The sequence below is a fragment of the Gastrolobium bilobum genome, unplaced genomic scaffold (assembly GCF_033153095.1).
Source record: "Gastrolobium bilobum isolate Gb01-03AN ecotype WA unplaced genomic scaffold, APGP_CSIRO_Gbil_v1 utg331544, whole genome shotgun sequence".
In the NCBI taxonomy this organism is placed as follows: Eukaryota; Viridiplantae; Streptophyta; class Magnoliopsida; order Fabales; family Fabaceae; genus Gastrolobium; species Gastrolobium bilobum.
The window spans coordinates 923-17,789 of NW_026896242.1; the positions used below are offsets into that span (position 1 = coordinate 923).

General features: G+C 32.2%; 2 protein-coding genes across 2 annotated transcripts; both read left to right on the forward strand.

Annotated features, from left to right (window-relative positions):
- The first annotated feature begins 887 nt into the window (after positions 1–887).
- LOC133298430 (zinc finger protein ZAT1-like) lies at positions 888–2,186 on the forward strand. Its single transcript, XM_061497720.1, has 3 exons — positions 888–932; positions 1,029–1,868; positions 1,974–2,186. Exons 1-3 carry the CDS (start codon positions 888–890, stop codon positions 2,184–2,186), a joined length of 1,098 nt encoding a protein of 365 aa, XP_061353704.1.
- A 12,988-nt stretch (positions 2,187–15,174) lies between these two features.
- Positions 15,175–16,473, forward strand: LOC133298429 (zinc finger protein ZAT1-like). The gene is made up of 3 exons (XM_061497719.1): positions 15,175–15,219; positions 15,316–16,155; positions 16,261–16,473. The coding sequence occupies exons 1-3, from the start codon at positions 15,175–15,177 to the stop codon at positions 16,471–16,473; spliced, it is 1,098 nt and encodes a 365-aa protein (XP_061353703.1).
- Positions 16,474–16,867: the final 394 nt, after the last annotated feature.

A 16,867-nucleotide genomic window follows, 5' to 3' on the forward strand; every position in this document is an offset into this window, starting at 1 on the left:
TCGGGTTATCCTTCACTTTTTGAATTATGCTACCCTTATCCACATGTGATTTCAAACTCTTTTAAATTTTCGACTTTTTGAAAAACTGAATATCGTTTTGTCATAATATTTTGAATAAGAAAAATAAGATAGAAGCCCACTGCAACAGTATCGCAGCTTGCAAAAGGGATTCTGAATTAATTTAAAAAAGAGAAAAATTCATTGATATTATTGTGATTTGTTTCAGAATCATCTGTGTTCATATGATTTTTTTTATTACACATATGTCCTTGTAGTTTGTAAAAAATAAAAAACTACATGACAGATGTGATAAAAAAAAAATACTCTTTTGCAAACTATAGAGAAAAAAAAAACCACAAAGACACAGTTGACTCTGAAATAAAACCACAAAGGTATTGGTGAATTTTTTCCCTTAAAAAATTGATGATTATTCTGATAAATGAGTATTAATTAATATTTAATAATTCATCACAACTGTTAATACCTTAAAATAAGAAAGAAAAAGAAACTAAATCACCGTAGAAATTTCTAAAAAGGAATTATTAGGATATCTTGTTAATTACATGAATAAATGGTAATTAAAGATATGTTATTTATGAAAATTGAATACTGACTTAAATGGTAGTCTTTTCCTTACGATGATTTTCTCAAAATCATTGCGCCCTTCCGTATCCTTTCCTATCTTCTTCTTTCATCATTCTCTTACCTTAAATTCTTGTTCAACTCCCGTTACACAAGGTTAACATTTTCTTTTCCCATACCCTCCTCTTTTTGCACAGTTTCTGTGTTTCTCATCCATTCCTACTTCTAAAACCTAGCTTCTAACTCTCTCTCTCTCTTTTGGTTCCCTTCTTTTTTTCTTTTTCTTTAAAGAAAAGCACACGAGAATGGATTGTGATCAAGAAAACAAGTTCGATGATGATTTACATCAGGTACTGTGATCTTGTTCTTCTTTGATATTTTTCTTTCTTCAGCTGTATCTCGATCAATTGTTTATTTTTTACCCTTCTTTTTTTTTCTTTTTTCAGAAGGACGATGATAAGAAAGAAGGGTTAGATCATGCCAAGAATTCGTCTGAAGAGATAGAGAAGATGAATAGTCCAGTACCTTGTGAGTCTTCTGAAGTTGGTAATAAACCAAAGGGTAAAGAAGGGTCGCCAGATCAGAAATCTGCAGCTTCAGGAATACACAAGTGTGTGTTCTGTGGGAAGGAGTTTAAATGTGGAAAAGCGTTAGGTGGCCACAAAAGATTCCACCTTCAAGCTCAGAAGAAGAAGGACAAGGAGGATAAAAAGGCGGCTATTAGTAATGAGATCAAGATGTCTTCTTTGATGTCTAATGGGAAACACTGTTGTTTACTTTGTGACAAGGATTTCCCATCACAAAAGTCCTTGTATGGGCATATGAGGTCCCACCCTGATAGGGTTTGGAGGGGTGTTTGCCCTCCAACAACAACCTCTGATAAGCAAGGTTCTAGTTCCCCAAACTCTGCCTCTATAGAAGAGATTAAACATGATAATTTTGATTTTGGTGCAGTTGTTATTGCACCAAATAAACCAGCTATTGATCTATCAAAAATTCTACCCCCAACCTGGCGTAAAACCTATAGAAGAGGCAGGGAAAGTCTTTGTAGTGATGAGACTTTTGAAGCATCTAAAATTATTATGTCTTTGTCTAAGGGTAGTTTGCCATGTGATAAGAATAAGAAAGGAAAGCAATTGATTGAATTCGAGGATGAGAAGGAGAAGGAGGAGGAGCATAGGTATGCTAAGTGGATTAGAGAGGAGTGTAATTATGTGAAGAAGATGAAAAGAGCATGGAATGGTATGAACACTCATGAAGCATCATCTAGTGGGGTGAAAGATCATGTTATTGACTCTGATGAAGAGAAGGAGAAGGAGATGATGAAGAATAAGGAAAAGAAAAGAAGGAAGTTGATAGTGAAATTGAAGACTCCAGATAAGGTCTTGCAGCTGCAGCCAAGAGATGCATACCAATGCAACATCTGTGATAAATCATTCTCAACATTCCAAGCCCTAGGAGGACACAAATCAAGCCACAATAAAGAGAAGAACAATAAGCCTCCAAATGATGTCAACATCGGAGAATCAAGTCAATCTGGCCAAAAAAATTCACTCCCTGATCTGAATGAGGTATTTGATTTAATGGATGATGAAGAAAGTTAAGTCTACTTATCAGGTAAATAATGCAGACTATGTTGTCGGTATCCCATGTGTAAACATTGGAACTTTTTCCAGCTACTTTAATTTTGCCCCTTTTTTAATATTTTGTTGCTGGTTTTTGTCGTATTATAATTCCTCTCACTTTATATTGTGTGTCATGGGAATATGGGATTTTATGTTAAGAGTTTCTTAACCATCCATTTGCCACGAAAAATCGTTGGTAATTTTATCCTTCTAAATAGAAATTGACCTTCTTCAAGAGCGTATGATTTTATTTTTTAAGCTTTCGTAAGTTTTCATGATGTGACTTATTGCAATGTTGAATGTTGTGACATTTTACACTGAGTTTTAAGCCAATTAGTAATGTTGAAGTTTTAATCTGTGGTGGTTTTACATAGAAATGAAAATGGTTAAGTTTTTGAAACTTGTATGCTAAATTGATTTCTTTTCTATACAAAGAACTCACCTTCATCATCAATTATTATTGGTTCAAGTGATAAAGGGTGTGTAACTTTAATTAGATGTTTTGAATTCGAATAAACAATTGTGAAAATAGGGTAAACTTAATTTGCCTACATCAACATGCATGATTTTGTCATACAATCGAAGCTAATTGCATCCAGATTTAAAGTCAGTATAACTGATATATAGAGAGCTTAGTGAATACGGTGTTCTTCTCTAGGAGTTGCTTCTTCTGTTTTTTTAAGCTATCCAATGATGCAGTTTACATTGTGGGAGGTTATCCAACGATGAAGAAACAATATATATATGGTTTAAAAGTATATATATTGATATCAAACCAGTAATCTATTCTTAGTTTAATAACCAATCTATGTAACGTAGTCATTATTAATCGGTACAAAAATGGTGTAAAAAATTTAGTGTAATAGTGCCACATATTTTATTCCAAATCAAAAAGTTTTTTTAATGAAGACAACATATTGGTGTATAAATTACATAATAAATATTATTTTAGTGCAGACTCAAAAAAATGTGATTGTGAATTTTGGAGTTGAGTCTTTTGTATTTGTTGGCAAACTAAATAAGTCACCATAATGCTCACATTCTTTTGGATGATAATTTGCAAAATGTCTAGGAAGCCCAATGGCTTGGTTAGATGATTGCCGGAAATGCTTTAGGTAATGTTTGGTTCGGGAGAAATTTTTTTTTACTAGGGAAATGTAATTGATAGAGAAATAGTTGGAAAGTGAGCTTGGTAGGAAAATGTAAAAAAAAATTGTTTGGTTGACCCAAATATTACCAGGGAAATTTATTTAAATATGCAAAATCTATGTTCGGGAGAAACTTTGCACCTGTTTTTTCACTTCCCCAGTTATCTCAAAATACCACATCTCAAGTGGTATTCTGTAACAGTGAATTTTATCCAAAACTCAACACAAAAGTCATTTTCCCATCTATACTATTTGTCTGGTATTTTTTGAAAAAACCTGAACCAAACGTGGTATTTTTCAATATCCACTTACACTTTCCCATCAATCCCAAAATAAACCTTCAACCAAACACTACCTTAAGAATTTGAGGAACATTTGGCTCTGCACAAAAGTAGCAATTTTGTTGAACAACATTAACATATTGCAAAGCCTGAATTTCTTGTATCTCAAAATCTTCCTTTTTGAGATGTCACATCTGAACTAGTAAGTCAACAATCTTCTCTCCCAATAAGGGAAATTTTCTCTTCTTTCCTTTTTCTTCTCCCTCTCTCTCTTTTCTCTTCTCTCTCCACCCTATTCTCTTTTAAGGGACCACAAGGTCGAGAGCTCTAAATATTATCTCCCCAATAAGAGGAACAAATTTTTAGTAGTACAGTACAACCCTACGATGATCTTATAATTATGTATTTTTTAAGAAGAAGGTTATATTTACAAATTTTTTGTTTATAAACTCTTACAAATTACACTAAGTGTGACCGGTCATACTTCAATCAAGAGTGTATGATCGGTCATACTTTGTGTACTTTGTAAAAAAAGTTAGTAAATGGATCATTTCCTTTTTTGGAATATACTATTATAATATTTAAATATTTTTTCTTTTCAAGCTAACAAATTCTGGAGAAAGGGAAAAAAAAATAAGCTTAATATTATATCTATATATTCTTCAAAATATATAATTATAATATGATCGTCTAGTATTACTTAAGATTTATCCCAACAAGAAATGAAGATATCCTCCCTCTCTTCTGTCTCCATCAACGGGGGTGTAAATGAGTTATTTGGTCTAACAGGGATTTACGACTCAGTCTACATAAGGTCAAACTCGATTTATTATATATAAGCAAATAGAATAGGATCAAGCTTAAAAAAAAAGCCTATTTCTAAAGCAGACCATAAACTTTCTTTTACTTGCCGGATCTATAAGCCTATTTGTTGACTTATATTATATTATATATTTTTAATAAAATAAATAAATTATTAATTTTAAAATAATAAATTAACATTATTTTAATTATTGAATGTCTAATAAGCTTAAACAAGCTAACATATCTAGGCCAAGACTCTCGTTTTATAAATATAGGTCATACCAGACTTATAGTTTAAGCCTATATAAGATTAACTAACCAAGTCAGGCTTAAATTATTTTACACAAATCTAATATATTTAAGTCAAAATTTAGCTCGGATCAACTTATTTACACCCATGTGACCACCACATGCAACAATTATTATACCAAAAAGAAAGTTAGGAGTTCTCATCGGGATCACAAAAAGAAAGGAAGCAGACGAGCGAAAAGGTGCCAGTTGAGAGAAATGTAAGCTTGTTTGATTGTGAAATTTTCAAAGAAAAAAAAATGTGTATTCTTTTAAATGACATAAGCTTAAGTTTCTTTAAGAGAGATACAGACACAAAGAGATATGAATTTCATTGAAAAAATAAAGATGTGAATTTTACCTCTTTGTATCTATCTCTCTCTTGAAAGGATATAAGTTTGTGTCTTTTTAAAAGACATTTTTCCCCAAAAAAAAATTTCAATTAAAAAGTATGTTTGAAATTTTTTAAAATAGTTGTTCTAATTTAAGAAAATAATGTTTGTTATTTTAAAAGATATAAAATTGTGTCATTTTAGTCAAAATTACTGTGTTTCATAGTGAGAGAAATAGAAATAATGATAAGAAAAGTAAAAGATTTTTTTTTTAAATTGCAATATTAAATAAAAATACTAGTTTTAATTAAAACGATTGTCCTTTAAAAGGACAAATATTTTGTTTACTAAAAAAAAGGATAAACATTTTTTCCATAAAAAATACTAAAGTTTAGAAAGAAAAAAAATAGTTTTAGAATCCTTCTTATAAGATAAAAAGAATAGTTTATGAAAAAAAAAAAAGCATAAAATAATGCATATAATTTTTTATTCACACATTTTAGATAAAAATATAAGCACTTGAGAAGATTAATAGATAAGGAAACTGACTACCGTTATCAAGATACAGAGGGAGATGATAAGGAGTTTGAAAGAATTTGGGTTCTTCGATTCACCACCAGTTTTCTAAGACTCAGTTGATATATGTGCCTCGTTTGCAAGACAGTCTTCCCCACAATCCATATTCAGGCTTTAAATATAAAATTTATCTGCAACTAACTCCCAAAAATAATTTGAAGGAACCATCATCATTAAGTCAGTTGTTACATGAGAGTTGAACAGATGAGAGTAAAAACATGTATTTAATCTTATTCAGTATTATTTTTGGGAGAAACGCATATTGGATATTATGGTAGCACAAAAAACTAGGCGTGACATCGACTTTATGAGTAGTATGTAAGGTATACAAAATTTTTTTTTCTCTCTCCAAAATAATTGCAGTGACATGGCACACTCTTATTCGCCAAATGTATCTACTTTCGTAATATATTAGATTTTTCGCTTTGGGAGAAGTTTAAACTTTAAAGCCTTAATCCTGACCATTCCCGAACAGGATTGCCTTCCGTGAAATATATATGTGGTTTATCCAAAAAAAGAAAGTAATAGAATGAGAAAGATTATATTTACTACCATTCTTTCTTACTATCACTTGATATTATTTTATAACGTTAATTTTATTTTGATCCAATAATAACAAAGTTGATAGTAAGAGAAAGTAAGAAAAAATAGTAATAAATATAACCTCTCATAAAAGAATATTATCCACAAAACAAAATCTCATAATCCTTAATATGATGAGATATATTTAATTTGCAGAAGCAATTATCGGTTATTCCTAATGCACACTCATTAAGTAAACAATTAAAATTAAAATTGAGTTAAACAAAAATTCAAGCACTCACATGACTAACTGTTATGTAACATATTACCCATACAGATTTTTACATCAGCGCAACATATATCAAATTGATTTGTTTGGATTCAATAGCGCTTGTATATATTTAATAATCAAAGTAATTAAATATAAATAGAATCACGACGAAGGTTGAGAATATAACTTACATTAATATAAAATCATCCTAACCCAGGTAAAATTCAAATACCTCCCATGTTGTCAGACTGTGTGACTCATATTATATATAATGGCGACGCAATATTTTTTTTATAATATTATATTAATGTGGAATATTAATAATTATATATTTATAACAAAATCAGTAAATTTAAGAATATGATTAGTGTGAATTCTAATTAATTAAATATAGATTCTGAGCTAATTAATTTATTAGATTTGTGATGGGCGAGCCCAATTACTTATAAGGATACATAGATATTGGTCTCTCTTGTCCAATTATCAAAATTAAAGGATAAGTTACGGTAGAATATATAAACTATATGTAAGTATTTAAACTTTACCCCTTTAAAATTTTAAATATATTCTTTAAAAATTAATGCATCATAATAAATTAAATAATCAAATTTTTTTTTGGGTAGTCAAATAATCCAAATTTTAATATACTTTTATGATTGTTATATGAAATAAAATATTAAATATATTTATTTATTTAAGAGTCAACAAATAGACTATCATTATTCGGAACAGTGACCATTTTGCCACGCTTGGCAAATTTTTTTACCAAACTGCCACGCCAACTGTAAATTTTGCCAAGATACCACGCGGCATATTTTGCTACACTGTGTAGCGAAATATGTTTGCAAGTAATTCGCTACACAGTGTAGCGAAATACGCCACGTCAGAATGCACAGAACCAAAAATGCCACGTGTCAAGCAGGCAGAATTCAAGCATAATTCACTACACAGTGTAGCGAATTTCTGCCTGGTTGACACGTGTCATTTTTTGCTAACTGTGCATTTTGACGTGTCATTTTTTGACACGTGTCATTTCTGCCAGGTTCACTTCCTTAACCTGCACATCACTCCCTACCAACTGTTGACTGTAATGAGTTTGAGCTTTAGGACATTGATCCTTCTTGTGTCCATACATTCCACACTTAAAGCACACCAAATGAAGGCCTTCATATCCAACTGGATACACTTTGCTACCCATAACAAACTTGGAAAGCAAACTTTTCCTCAGGTCGATTTCCACACAAATTCGTGCAAACTTGCCCCTCTCAGTGATCACTCCCTCACCAACATCACTCTTCCTCAAGGAATTCCTATCTACCTTGAGGGTTCGGCCAAATATGTTGCCAATTCGCCAAATGTAACACCCCGTATATATCCGGTAATGTTATCATGTTATGGTATTAAGCTGCGCTTAATTAAAATTGCGGAATATCTTTTTCTTTTCAATTATGATGTCATTAATCATTACCAACTTGATTACTTAACCATTTTCAAAACATCGCCCGTATGTACATTGCAATAAACAGCTAACTGAATTACCTCATTAAATAAATAACATAAGTACGAGTCTCTAGTCACGTAACTACAAAACATAGACCAGACCATCTAACAGTTTATACAACTCAACTCAAAAGTACTAACAATATAGTGGCATGGACAACTCCAATGATCACCCAAATAAGGAATCAAAGCCCAACGAAAGTCTCAACTCAACAGCAACATAAAGATAATGGTGGAAAACATAAACAGCATCCAATCCAGTCATTCCAGCATAATATGAACAACACTAAACATCAACTAAGCTCTGGCCTCCTGCCGCCAGAGGCATCAGTCCCCATACTACCTGAACCTGAAATAAGCACTCCCCAAATGTGGGGTGAGATCTCTAAACAAGAAATCTCAATAAGGCAAGGGGTCCTCAAGGATCTTCCACCCCAAACTCACTTACATGTGCAATATAAGTTCAAAAGCAGATCATCAATATCATTTCTAAAACAGTGCAATGCAGCAGATAATCATGTCATGTGTGTCAATACTATTCTACTGGCCAGAGAAATGCAGGATTTATATACGTCTAATAACCATAAATAGTGCAAGATACTACTTGCATCCACCCCGGATCACCGTCTTGTATGACGCCACATACTCATGCTTACCGTCAAGATGGATAACACATGCATATTAAAAGCCATTACACATAAAGCTCAACAACATTTCAAATATTCAAAGCATGTAACACAACATGCATATAACCATACCCCCATGGCACATGGTGGAACCACAACATGGCTAAACCGAGGACACGAAAGCTTACCTTGCAAGCTAACTATCCAATGCCAAGAGTCCACACAAGCTCAAGGCCCACAAATAGCACAATCACATTCCTATACCATAATTAATCATCAATAATCATAGCTCAGATTACGTTAAGTGATTAAGTCTTTCCTACTCATTTTAACTCATTACATGCTGTTTCTGCAGGAAGTATTCGAATACTCTACGAGTACTATTCAAATACTCCAGCTCTCCAGAAAGTATTCGATTACTTTCACTAAAGTATTCGAATACTACCAAGTATCCGAATACTTTCCCCCCAGTATCCGAATACTAAACCTTACTGTATTTGAATACTTTCCAGTATTCGAATACTTTTTCAAAGGTATCCGAATACTTTTCTTCCCAGAAAAGTATCCCAATACTCTTGCAAGGAGTATTCGACTACCATGAACAAGTATTCGAATACTACGCGAGAAGTATTCGAATACTTCTTCAACAGAATGCATAAATTCGAGCCAACTTCTGCATAATCCCAAATTTAAGGATCCAAAAGCGATTCGGAGTCCAATGACTCCCTAAACAGATAACCACCAACATGTTATGAACCCAAAAACACATTCCTTTACTCAAATGGTTAAAGTTCCTCTTTTTAATTGATTAAACAAGCTTTAGGCCTCAAAATAACACTAAGGTGATCAAGGCTCACCTCAAGAGCTCTAAACTCCGAAAATGAAGCAGAAAGGAAGCCTTCAATGCAACCCCAAGGATCTGACTTCACAAGGCTACGAAAATATACTTCAAGCTTGTCCCTCTGTGCCAAAAGGTGGCTTCTTGAAGCTCAAGAAGTCAAGAACAAGGTCACACAAGCCAACCCAAGAAGACAGCCCCAAAGTCAGCAACTTCACTCCTCACAGAGGCCACAAACTCAGAATGATACACTCCACACCCTCCCAAGGCCAACTCACACAAGCTACAAGTGTTTAGATGAAGGGAAAAGGGAGGAAATGGTCTCAAGCTCACCAAAATGGAGGAGAAGGAAATGAAACAGTAACAACCTGATCAGCCCCTCCAAGAGTCACGTAGCAACAGAAAAATACCTAGGGTTTTGGACCAACAAGCCTATTTATAGCGGCTTAACGCTTAAACACACAGTATTAACTTTAATTGCTACGCTTAGCATTTTAATCCCAAACTCAAGATTCTTAACCTACTCAATTTTACAGGAATTATCATATTTTTCTTATATTTTTCGGAGCACCTTTTCGGTATGCGCTTTTCATAGCCAGTACCAGTTTCGGGCACCAGTTCTCATTATTTTAACTTGAAACTCGTTTTACAAGTCGTACATATTATGCTAGTAATTATCATGCACTTATTATAAATTTTCGGGATACTTTTTTGGTACGCATTTATACCGACTAGCAGAACCGGTATCTGCACTTTTCGTCAGAAAAACGACTTTCAGCATATAACTCAATTACTATAATTACTAGAGCCTCAATATAATTATTAGGGTCAATTATGAAATTATCTCATTAAACTCATAATTAACTGATTAATTTCCTTAATTAACGGTGCGGGTTCTTACACTAAAGATGGCGAGCCGTGTAGAGTTCAATTGGGAGTCCAGGTATCCTTACCCAAACAGCCAGCTTCCTCACACTTTCGTCATATGGATCAAAAAAAGGTCTCCACCTTTGGACTACCACATAGTGGTCATTGACGATCCAAGGACCTTCTTCTAGGACATGCCTATGATCAACATCACCCTGGAACCTCAGTAAGAGGTATCCATTATCCAAGTCAATAGTCTCAAAAGGACTTACCAAATTCCACATCCTCTGCAGCCGATTCATCAGAAATCTGAAACTAATCCGCTTTCCTAAGAGTTTGATGGTGAGAGACATCCTCCACTTCTCGCAATCCTTCTTGTGCTCATCCATCGGAACATGATAACGAGGGCATAAAGGGTCCTCCTCAACAGAGTGATCCAAGCCCTCAATCAGATCCGCTTCTTCCTCCTCCGTTTTCTATTTCGTTACCCAATCTTCATCCTCACTGTCAGATTGTCCTCCCTTCCCGTTCAACCTAAGCAACTTGTCTTATAGGACACCATTCTGCTGCTAGGTCTACCATTAGCCTCAGTCTTCAACGCAACAGGACTCACTCGGACTGGAGAAACTGGATCAGTCCCCTTACCACCTTCCTCAAGCATGGCTTCATCCATTGTAGCATCCTTCATCGCCGCACCCTTCGATTTCTTCCCCTCCCGAGGAAGAAACTCCTCCTTAGCACAGCTCCTATCTCGCGTGAGTCTAGATCCATCCTCATCCGTCAGTGTTTGCTGATCTCCTTCCTTCGATTCCATCTCACCACCGTGACGTAACTCTGAACCCTAGCAGAGAAAATTAAAACGCGCGCGTGTGGACCTCGTTTCTAATGACAATATGCTATCTGATAGCAATCTCTAATTAAGAAAGACTCATAAGGACCTCATTTCTAACCTAACTAATATTTGATCAATTAATTGATAGGGAGATTTCTTAAATTAATCAATACCCAATTCTTTTTCATATAAATCATCTTCAATTAGTAAAAACTATTTGATTCATAGTTGCTAGTATCGCATGATACATATCATGCGATACGATATGATTTCGCATTTTTGTGATACGTATCAGTTTGTTGTATCAGATTGGGTCTTGTATCAGACTTACAATATCAAATTGTGTATAGTATGATATGAAAATCAAATCAAAATTGACAATTTTTATATTAAAAAAATTTGAAAAATAATTATTAATAAGAGAAAAAAAACAAAGATTTGATTAATGATTTATGATTTAAATTCAAAAATCAATCAGTAAAAATCAGTATTAGTTATATCACTATAGATGCTGATAGTGATAATATTAGTCATGATGATTGATGAGTAGGAGAATAACTGATTTAAACTTTAGTTACTTATGTATTTTGTTGATTGGATTCTTTTTGAATTTAAATTTATATGATATTATATTTTTTTTATTATATTTTTATATCTTACTATTTACTATACATACATGATACAAAAACTGGTTGAACAAATGCAATATGCACTGCAATTCAACAATCTTCCATAACTTAAATTCTTAGAAGGAAGGCATTAACTATTTACAGAGTTTAAAAATAAATCAATCAATCAATTTATGAATGGTCAATTAATTCAAACATTAAAAAACTACGTATTCACCCTTGCAGTTACAGAGAAGGAATTTATTCATTGTTATGAAAAGCAAAGCAATCTAAAAAATAAAAGAAACATCACGAATTAATAAAATAAAATACAAACGACTCGGGACATGTATATTAGATAATATGTTTAAAAGAATCAATGCAGTGGAAATTTGACAATGGGGAAAACAATCAAATTCTGAATTCACAATGGACAGTTATAGTACTATATACTTAGCCAAGCCTAATGAATTTTCTTTTTTAAGTTTCCTTTTACCCTTGTGCCCTTCTAATAATCTGTAATTAAATAGAAGACAACTAAGGTTGTACGTTGTCTAGGCTGTATTCAACTTAATTTTGGCAATATTTCCTACTCAAAAAATAGTTGAATTAGAGGAAGTTGTCAATAAAAAATCTTTAAATCTCTTTTATTTTTTTTATTTTTTAAACATCAAGAGAATCACATCAATCATAATTTTTTTTTAAAACAGAATTTATGTCTAATTTATTGAAATTAGCGCGGTAACAAAAAGTTTCCTTAAAATAATCTTTATTCAAATCTTCTATTTTCTTTATTTTATTAATTTTTTATAAAATAGAAATTAAATCTTCTATAAATATTACAATGATTTTTTTTTTTGAAATTATTGCTATATATAAAAGATTTGAATTGATTGTTGTACATTCCTAATAAATTAATTAGAGTCTTTATGTTTTTGGAAATTCAATGAAGATTGTCTTCACGGTGCATTATTATAGGAAAAAAATTCAAGACTTTTAATTTAAACTACGCAATAATGAAATATTAGAAAATTAATATACTAAACATTAAAAATATTTTCTGCAATACTTTTTTTTAACATATTACAATACTGTTTTACTTCGTCGCATAAGGGCATCATTTTAAATTTTATGCATTCAATTAAAAAAAAAAACTAACTATTACTAATAACTATTAATTTAAGTGGTAAGAAATTTCTTCCCCTTAATTAGAGATCTCGAGTTCCTGGAACCGAATTAGTCGGGTAATAGACATGACTGGTGATAGGAACATAAAAAACAGTTCTAATGAGATTTCAACAACAGTAATTTTTATTAAAAAAAAAAAAAAAACTAAATGTCTAAGAATCCATTGATACATTTTCTCCTACAGGAAATGTAAGCACAGTTATTCAACTAACCAGAGTTTTAACAGCAAGCAACAAATCCAAACACACCAAGCAACAAACCAAAACCAAAACAATTAGTGAAATCCATATTTATGCACAATCTATCGGAATCATATTAACAAATTAGGAACTCGAATGTGCAGTTAAACGTTACTTTAAGAATGAATTTAGAATTTGTGAAGTCATGGAATCATTGAAATAATGCAACATCAGAATCCAATTTTTCTTTAAAATTAAATAAAAAAAAATAAAAAATGGTACGTATATATTTAATTATTTAAAACTAGGAAAAGCATAAGAACGAATTAGAAGAGAGGATGAAGGAAAGCCTTTAGCATTTGGTTCTTTTTATAAATTTTATTTTTAATATAAATTATTTTGGCTAAAATCTCATTGCAACTGTTTTTTTATGTTCCTATAACTAGTTATGTGTCACTTCAAAAAAAAAATTGAAATTGGATAATGAAAGAAAATATGATTTATATTGTTAGAAACCCTTTCAAAGCTTGATAAGAAAGATGATATGAAGGGTAGAATAGACAGATTTATCAAAAAATTTACGGTGTTAAGTAAAGATTTGGATGAAAAAAAATCACACGGGTATAAATGATTAAAAAAAAAACATAGGGGGCTAAGTGATTCAAAGAGAAATCATAGGAGAGATTTTTGAACTTTTCCCATAAAAAAAAGTGATTATAAGGGAAAAAAAATTATAAGTATAACCTCCCTCAAATAAAATAATGAGAATTTTAACATAATTAAGAATGATATTTAGATAAAATAAAATAATAAGAGGGAAGTTATATATACTTACCATATATTTTTCCTTATACTTTTTATGATTGTTTTTTATATTGTTGTATCAATATCAAATAACAGTTACAAAATGACATCAAATAAGAGTTGATAATTTAATTTTAATCCAAGATAACAAAGTGGTTATAAGAGATAATATGAAAAAAAAATATAAATATAGCCTACCTCAAACAATAAATCCTGCTTATCTATTTAAGAGTTAACAAATAATTAATTTAGCAAAAGTTTTTGCTATGCCTTTGAATGCCTGAGTACCTGACCAGTCACGTTAGAATTGGACTCAAGTTGACTTTCAGCAACTATCAATATAATTTATTTGAAAATAAAAAAGAAAAATTAATTTAGGGAAACCATGTACCAAAACAGGTAGTTTCAATCACTCATCACTATAAGATCGGGTTATCCTTCACTTTTTGAATTATGCTACCCTTATCCACATGTGATTTCAAACTCTTTTAAATTTTCGACTTTTTGAAAAACTGAATATCGTTTTGTCATAATATTTTGAATAAGAAAAATAAGATAGAAGCCCACTGCAACAGTATCGCAGCTTGCAAAAGGGATTCTGAATTAATTTAAAAAAGAGAAAAATTCATTGATATTATTGTGATTTGTTTCAGAATCATCTGTGTTCATATGATTTTTTTTATTACACATATGTCCTTGTAGTTTGTAAAAAATAAAAAACTACATGACAGATGTGATAAAAAAAATACTCTTTTGCAAACTATAGAGAAAAAAAAAACCACAAAGGCACAGTTGACTCTGAAATAAAACCACAAAGGTATTGGTGAATTTTTTCCCTTAAAAAATTGATGATTATTCTGATAAATGAGTATTAATTAATATTTAATAATTCATCACAACTGTTAATACCTCAAAAAAAAAAAACTAAATCACCGTAGAAATTTCTAAAAAGGAATTATTAGGATATCTTGTTAATTACATGAATAAATGGTAATTAAAGATATGTTATTTATGAAAATTGAATACTGACTTAAATGGTAGTCTTTTCCTTACGATGATTTTCTCAAAATCATTGCGCCCTTCCGTATCCTTTCCTATCTTCTTCTTTCATCATTCTCTTACCTTAAATTCTTGTTCAACTCCCGTTACACAAGGTTAACATTTTCTTTTCCCATACCCTCCTCTTTTTGCACAGTTTCTGTGTTTCTCATCCATTCCTACTTCTAAAACCTAGCTTCTAACTCTCTCTCTCTCTTTTGGTTCCCTTCTTTTTTTCTTTTTCTTTAAAGAAAAGCACACGAGAATGGATTGTGATCAAGAAAACAAGTTCGATGATGATTTACATCAGGTACTGTGATCTTGTTCTTCTTTGATATTTTTCTTTCTTCAGCTGTATCTCGATCAATTGTTTATTTTTTACCCTTCTTTTTTTTTCTTTTTTCAGAAGGACGATGATAAGAAAGAAGGGTTAGATCATGCCAAGAATTCCTCTGAAGAGAAAGAGAAGATGAATAGTCCAGTACCTTCTGAGTCTTCTGAAGTTGGTAATAAACCAAAGGGTAAAGAAGGGTCGCCAGATCAGAAATCTGCAGCTTCAGGAATACACAAGTGTGTGTTCTGTGGGAAGGAGTTTAAATGTGGAAAAGCGTTAGGTGGCCACAAAAGATTCCACCTTCAAGCTCAGAAGAAGAAGGAGAAGGAGGATAAAAAGGCGGCTATTAGTAATGAGATCAAGATGTCTTCTTTGATGTCTAATGGGAAACACTGTTGTTTACTTTGCGACAAGGATTTCCCATCACAAAAGTCCTTGTATGGGCATATGAGGTCCCACCCTGATAGGGTTTGGAGGGGTGTTTGCCCTCCAACAAGAACCTCTGATAAGCAAGGTTCTAGTTCCCCAAACTCTGCCTCTATAGAAGAGATTAAACATGATAATTTTGATTTTGGTGCAGTTGTTGTTGCACCAAATAAACCAGCTATTGATCTATCAAAAATTCTACCCCCAACCTGGCGTAAAACCTATAGAAGAGGCAGGGAAAGTCTTTATAGTGCTGAGACTTTTGAAGCATCTAAAATTATTATGTCTTTGTCTAAGGGTAGTTTGCCATGTGATAAGAATAAGAAAGGAAAGCAATTGATTGAATTCGAGGATGAGAAGGAGAAGGAGGAGGAGCATAGGTATGCTAAGTGGATTAGAGAGGAGTGTAATTATGTGAAGAAGATGAAAAGAGCATGGAATGGTATGAACACTCATGAAGCATCATCTAGTGGGGTGAAAGATCATGTTATTGACTCTGATGAAGAGAAGGAGAAGGAGATGATGAAGAATAAGGAAAAGAAAAGAAGGAAGTTGATAGTGAAATTGAAGACTCCAGATAAGGTCTTGCAGCTGCAGCCAAGAGATGCATACCAATGCAACATCTGTGATAAATCATTCTCAACATTCCAAGCCCTAGGAGGACACAAATCAAGCCACAATAAAGAGAAGAACAATAAGCCTCCAAATGATGTCAACATCGGAGAATCAAGTCAATCTGGCCAAAAAAATTCACTCCCTGATCTGAATGAGGTATTTGATTTAATGGATGATGAAGAAAGTTAAGTCTACTTATCAGGTAAATAATGCAGACTATGTTGTCGGTATCCCATGTGTAAACATTGGAACTTTTTCCAGCTACTTTAATTTTGCCCCTTTTTTAATATTTTGTTGCTGGTTTTTGTCGTATTATAATTCCTCTCACTTTATATTGTGTGTCATGGGAATATGGGATTTTATGTTAAGAGTTTCTTAACCATCCATTTGCCACGAAAAATCGTTGGTAATTTTATCCTTCTAAATAGAAATTGACCTTCTTCAAGAGCGTATGATTTTATTTTTTAAGCTTTCGTAAGTTTTCATGATGTGACTTATTGCAATGTTGAATGTTGTGACATTTTACACTGAGTTTTAAGCCAATTAGTAATGTTGAAGTTTTAATCTGTGGTGGTTTTACATA

What these genes read in the sequence shown, in the direction of transcription:
- LOC133298430 (XM_061497720.1), top strand. Translation starts at nt 888, where the DNA reads ATGGATTGTGATCAAGAAAACAAGTTCGATGATGATTTACATCAG. An exon ending in TCGATGATGATTTACATCAG is followed by an intron (nt 933 to 1,028) that starts GTACTGTGATCT and finishes TTCTTTTTTCAG; the next exon opens with AAGGACGATGATAAGAAAGA. An exon ending in CTAGTGGGGTGAAAGATCAT is followed by an intron (nt 1,869 to 1,973) that starts GTTATTGACTCT and finishes AAGGTCTTGCAG; the next exon opens with CTGCAGCCAAGAGATGCATA.
- LOC133298429 (XM_061497719.1), top strand. Translation starts at nt 15,175, where the DNA reads ATGGATTGTGATCAAGAAAACAAGTTCGATGATGATTTACATCAG. An exon ending in TCGATGATGATTTACATCAG is followed by an intron (nt 15,220 to 15,315) that starts GTACTGTGATCT and finishes TTCTTTTTTCAG; the next exon opens with AAGGACGATGATAAGAAAGA. An exon ending in CTAGTGGGGTGAAAGATCAT is followed by an intron (nt 16,156 to 16,260) that starts GTTATTGACTCT and finishes AAGGTCTTGCAG; the next exon opens with CTGCAGCCAAGAGATGCATA.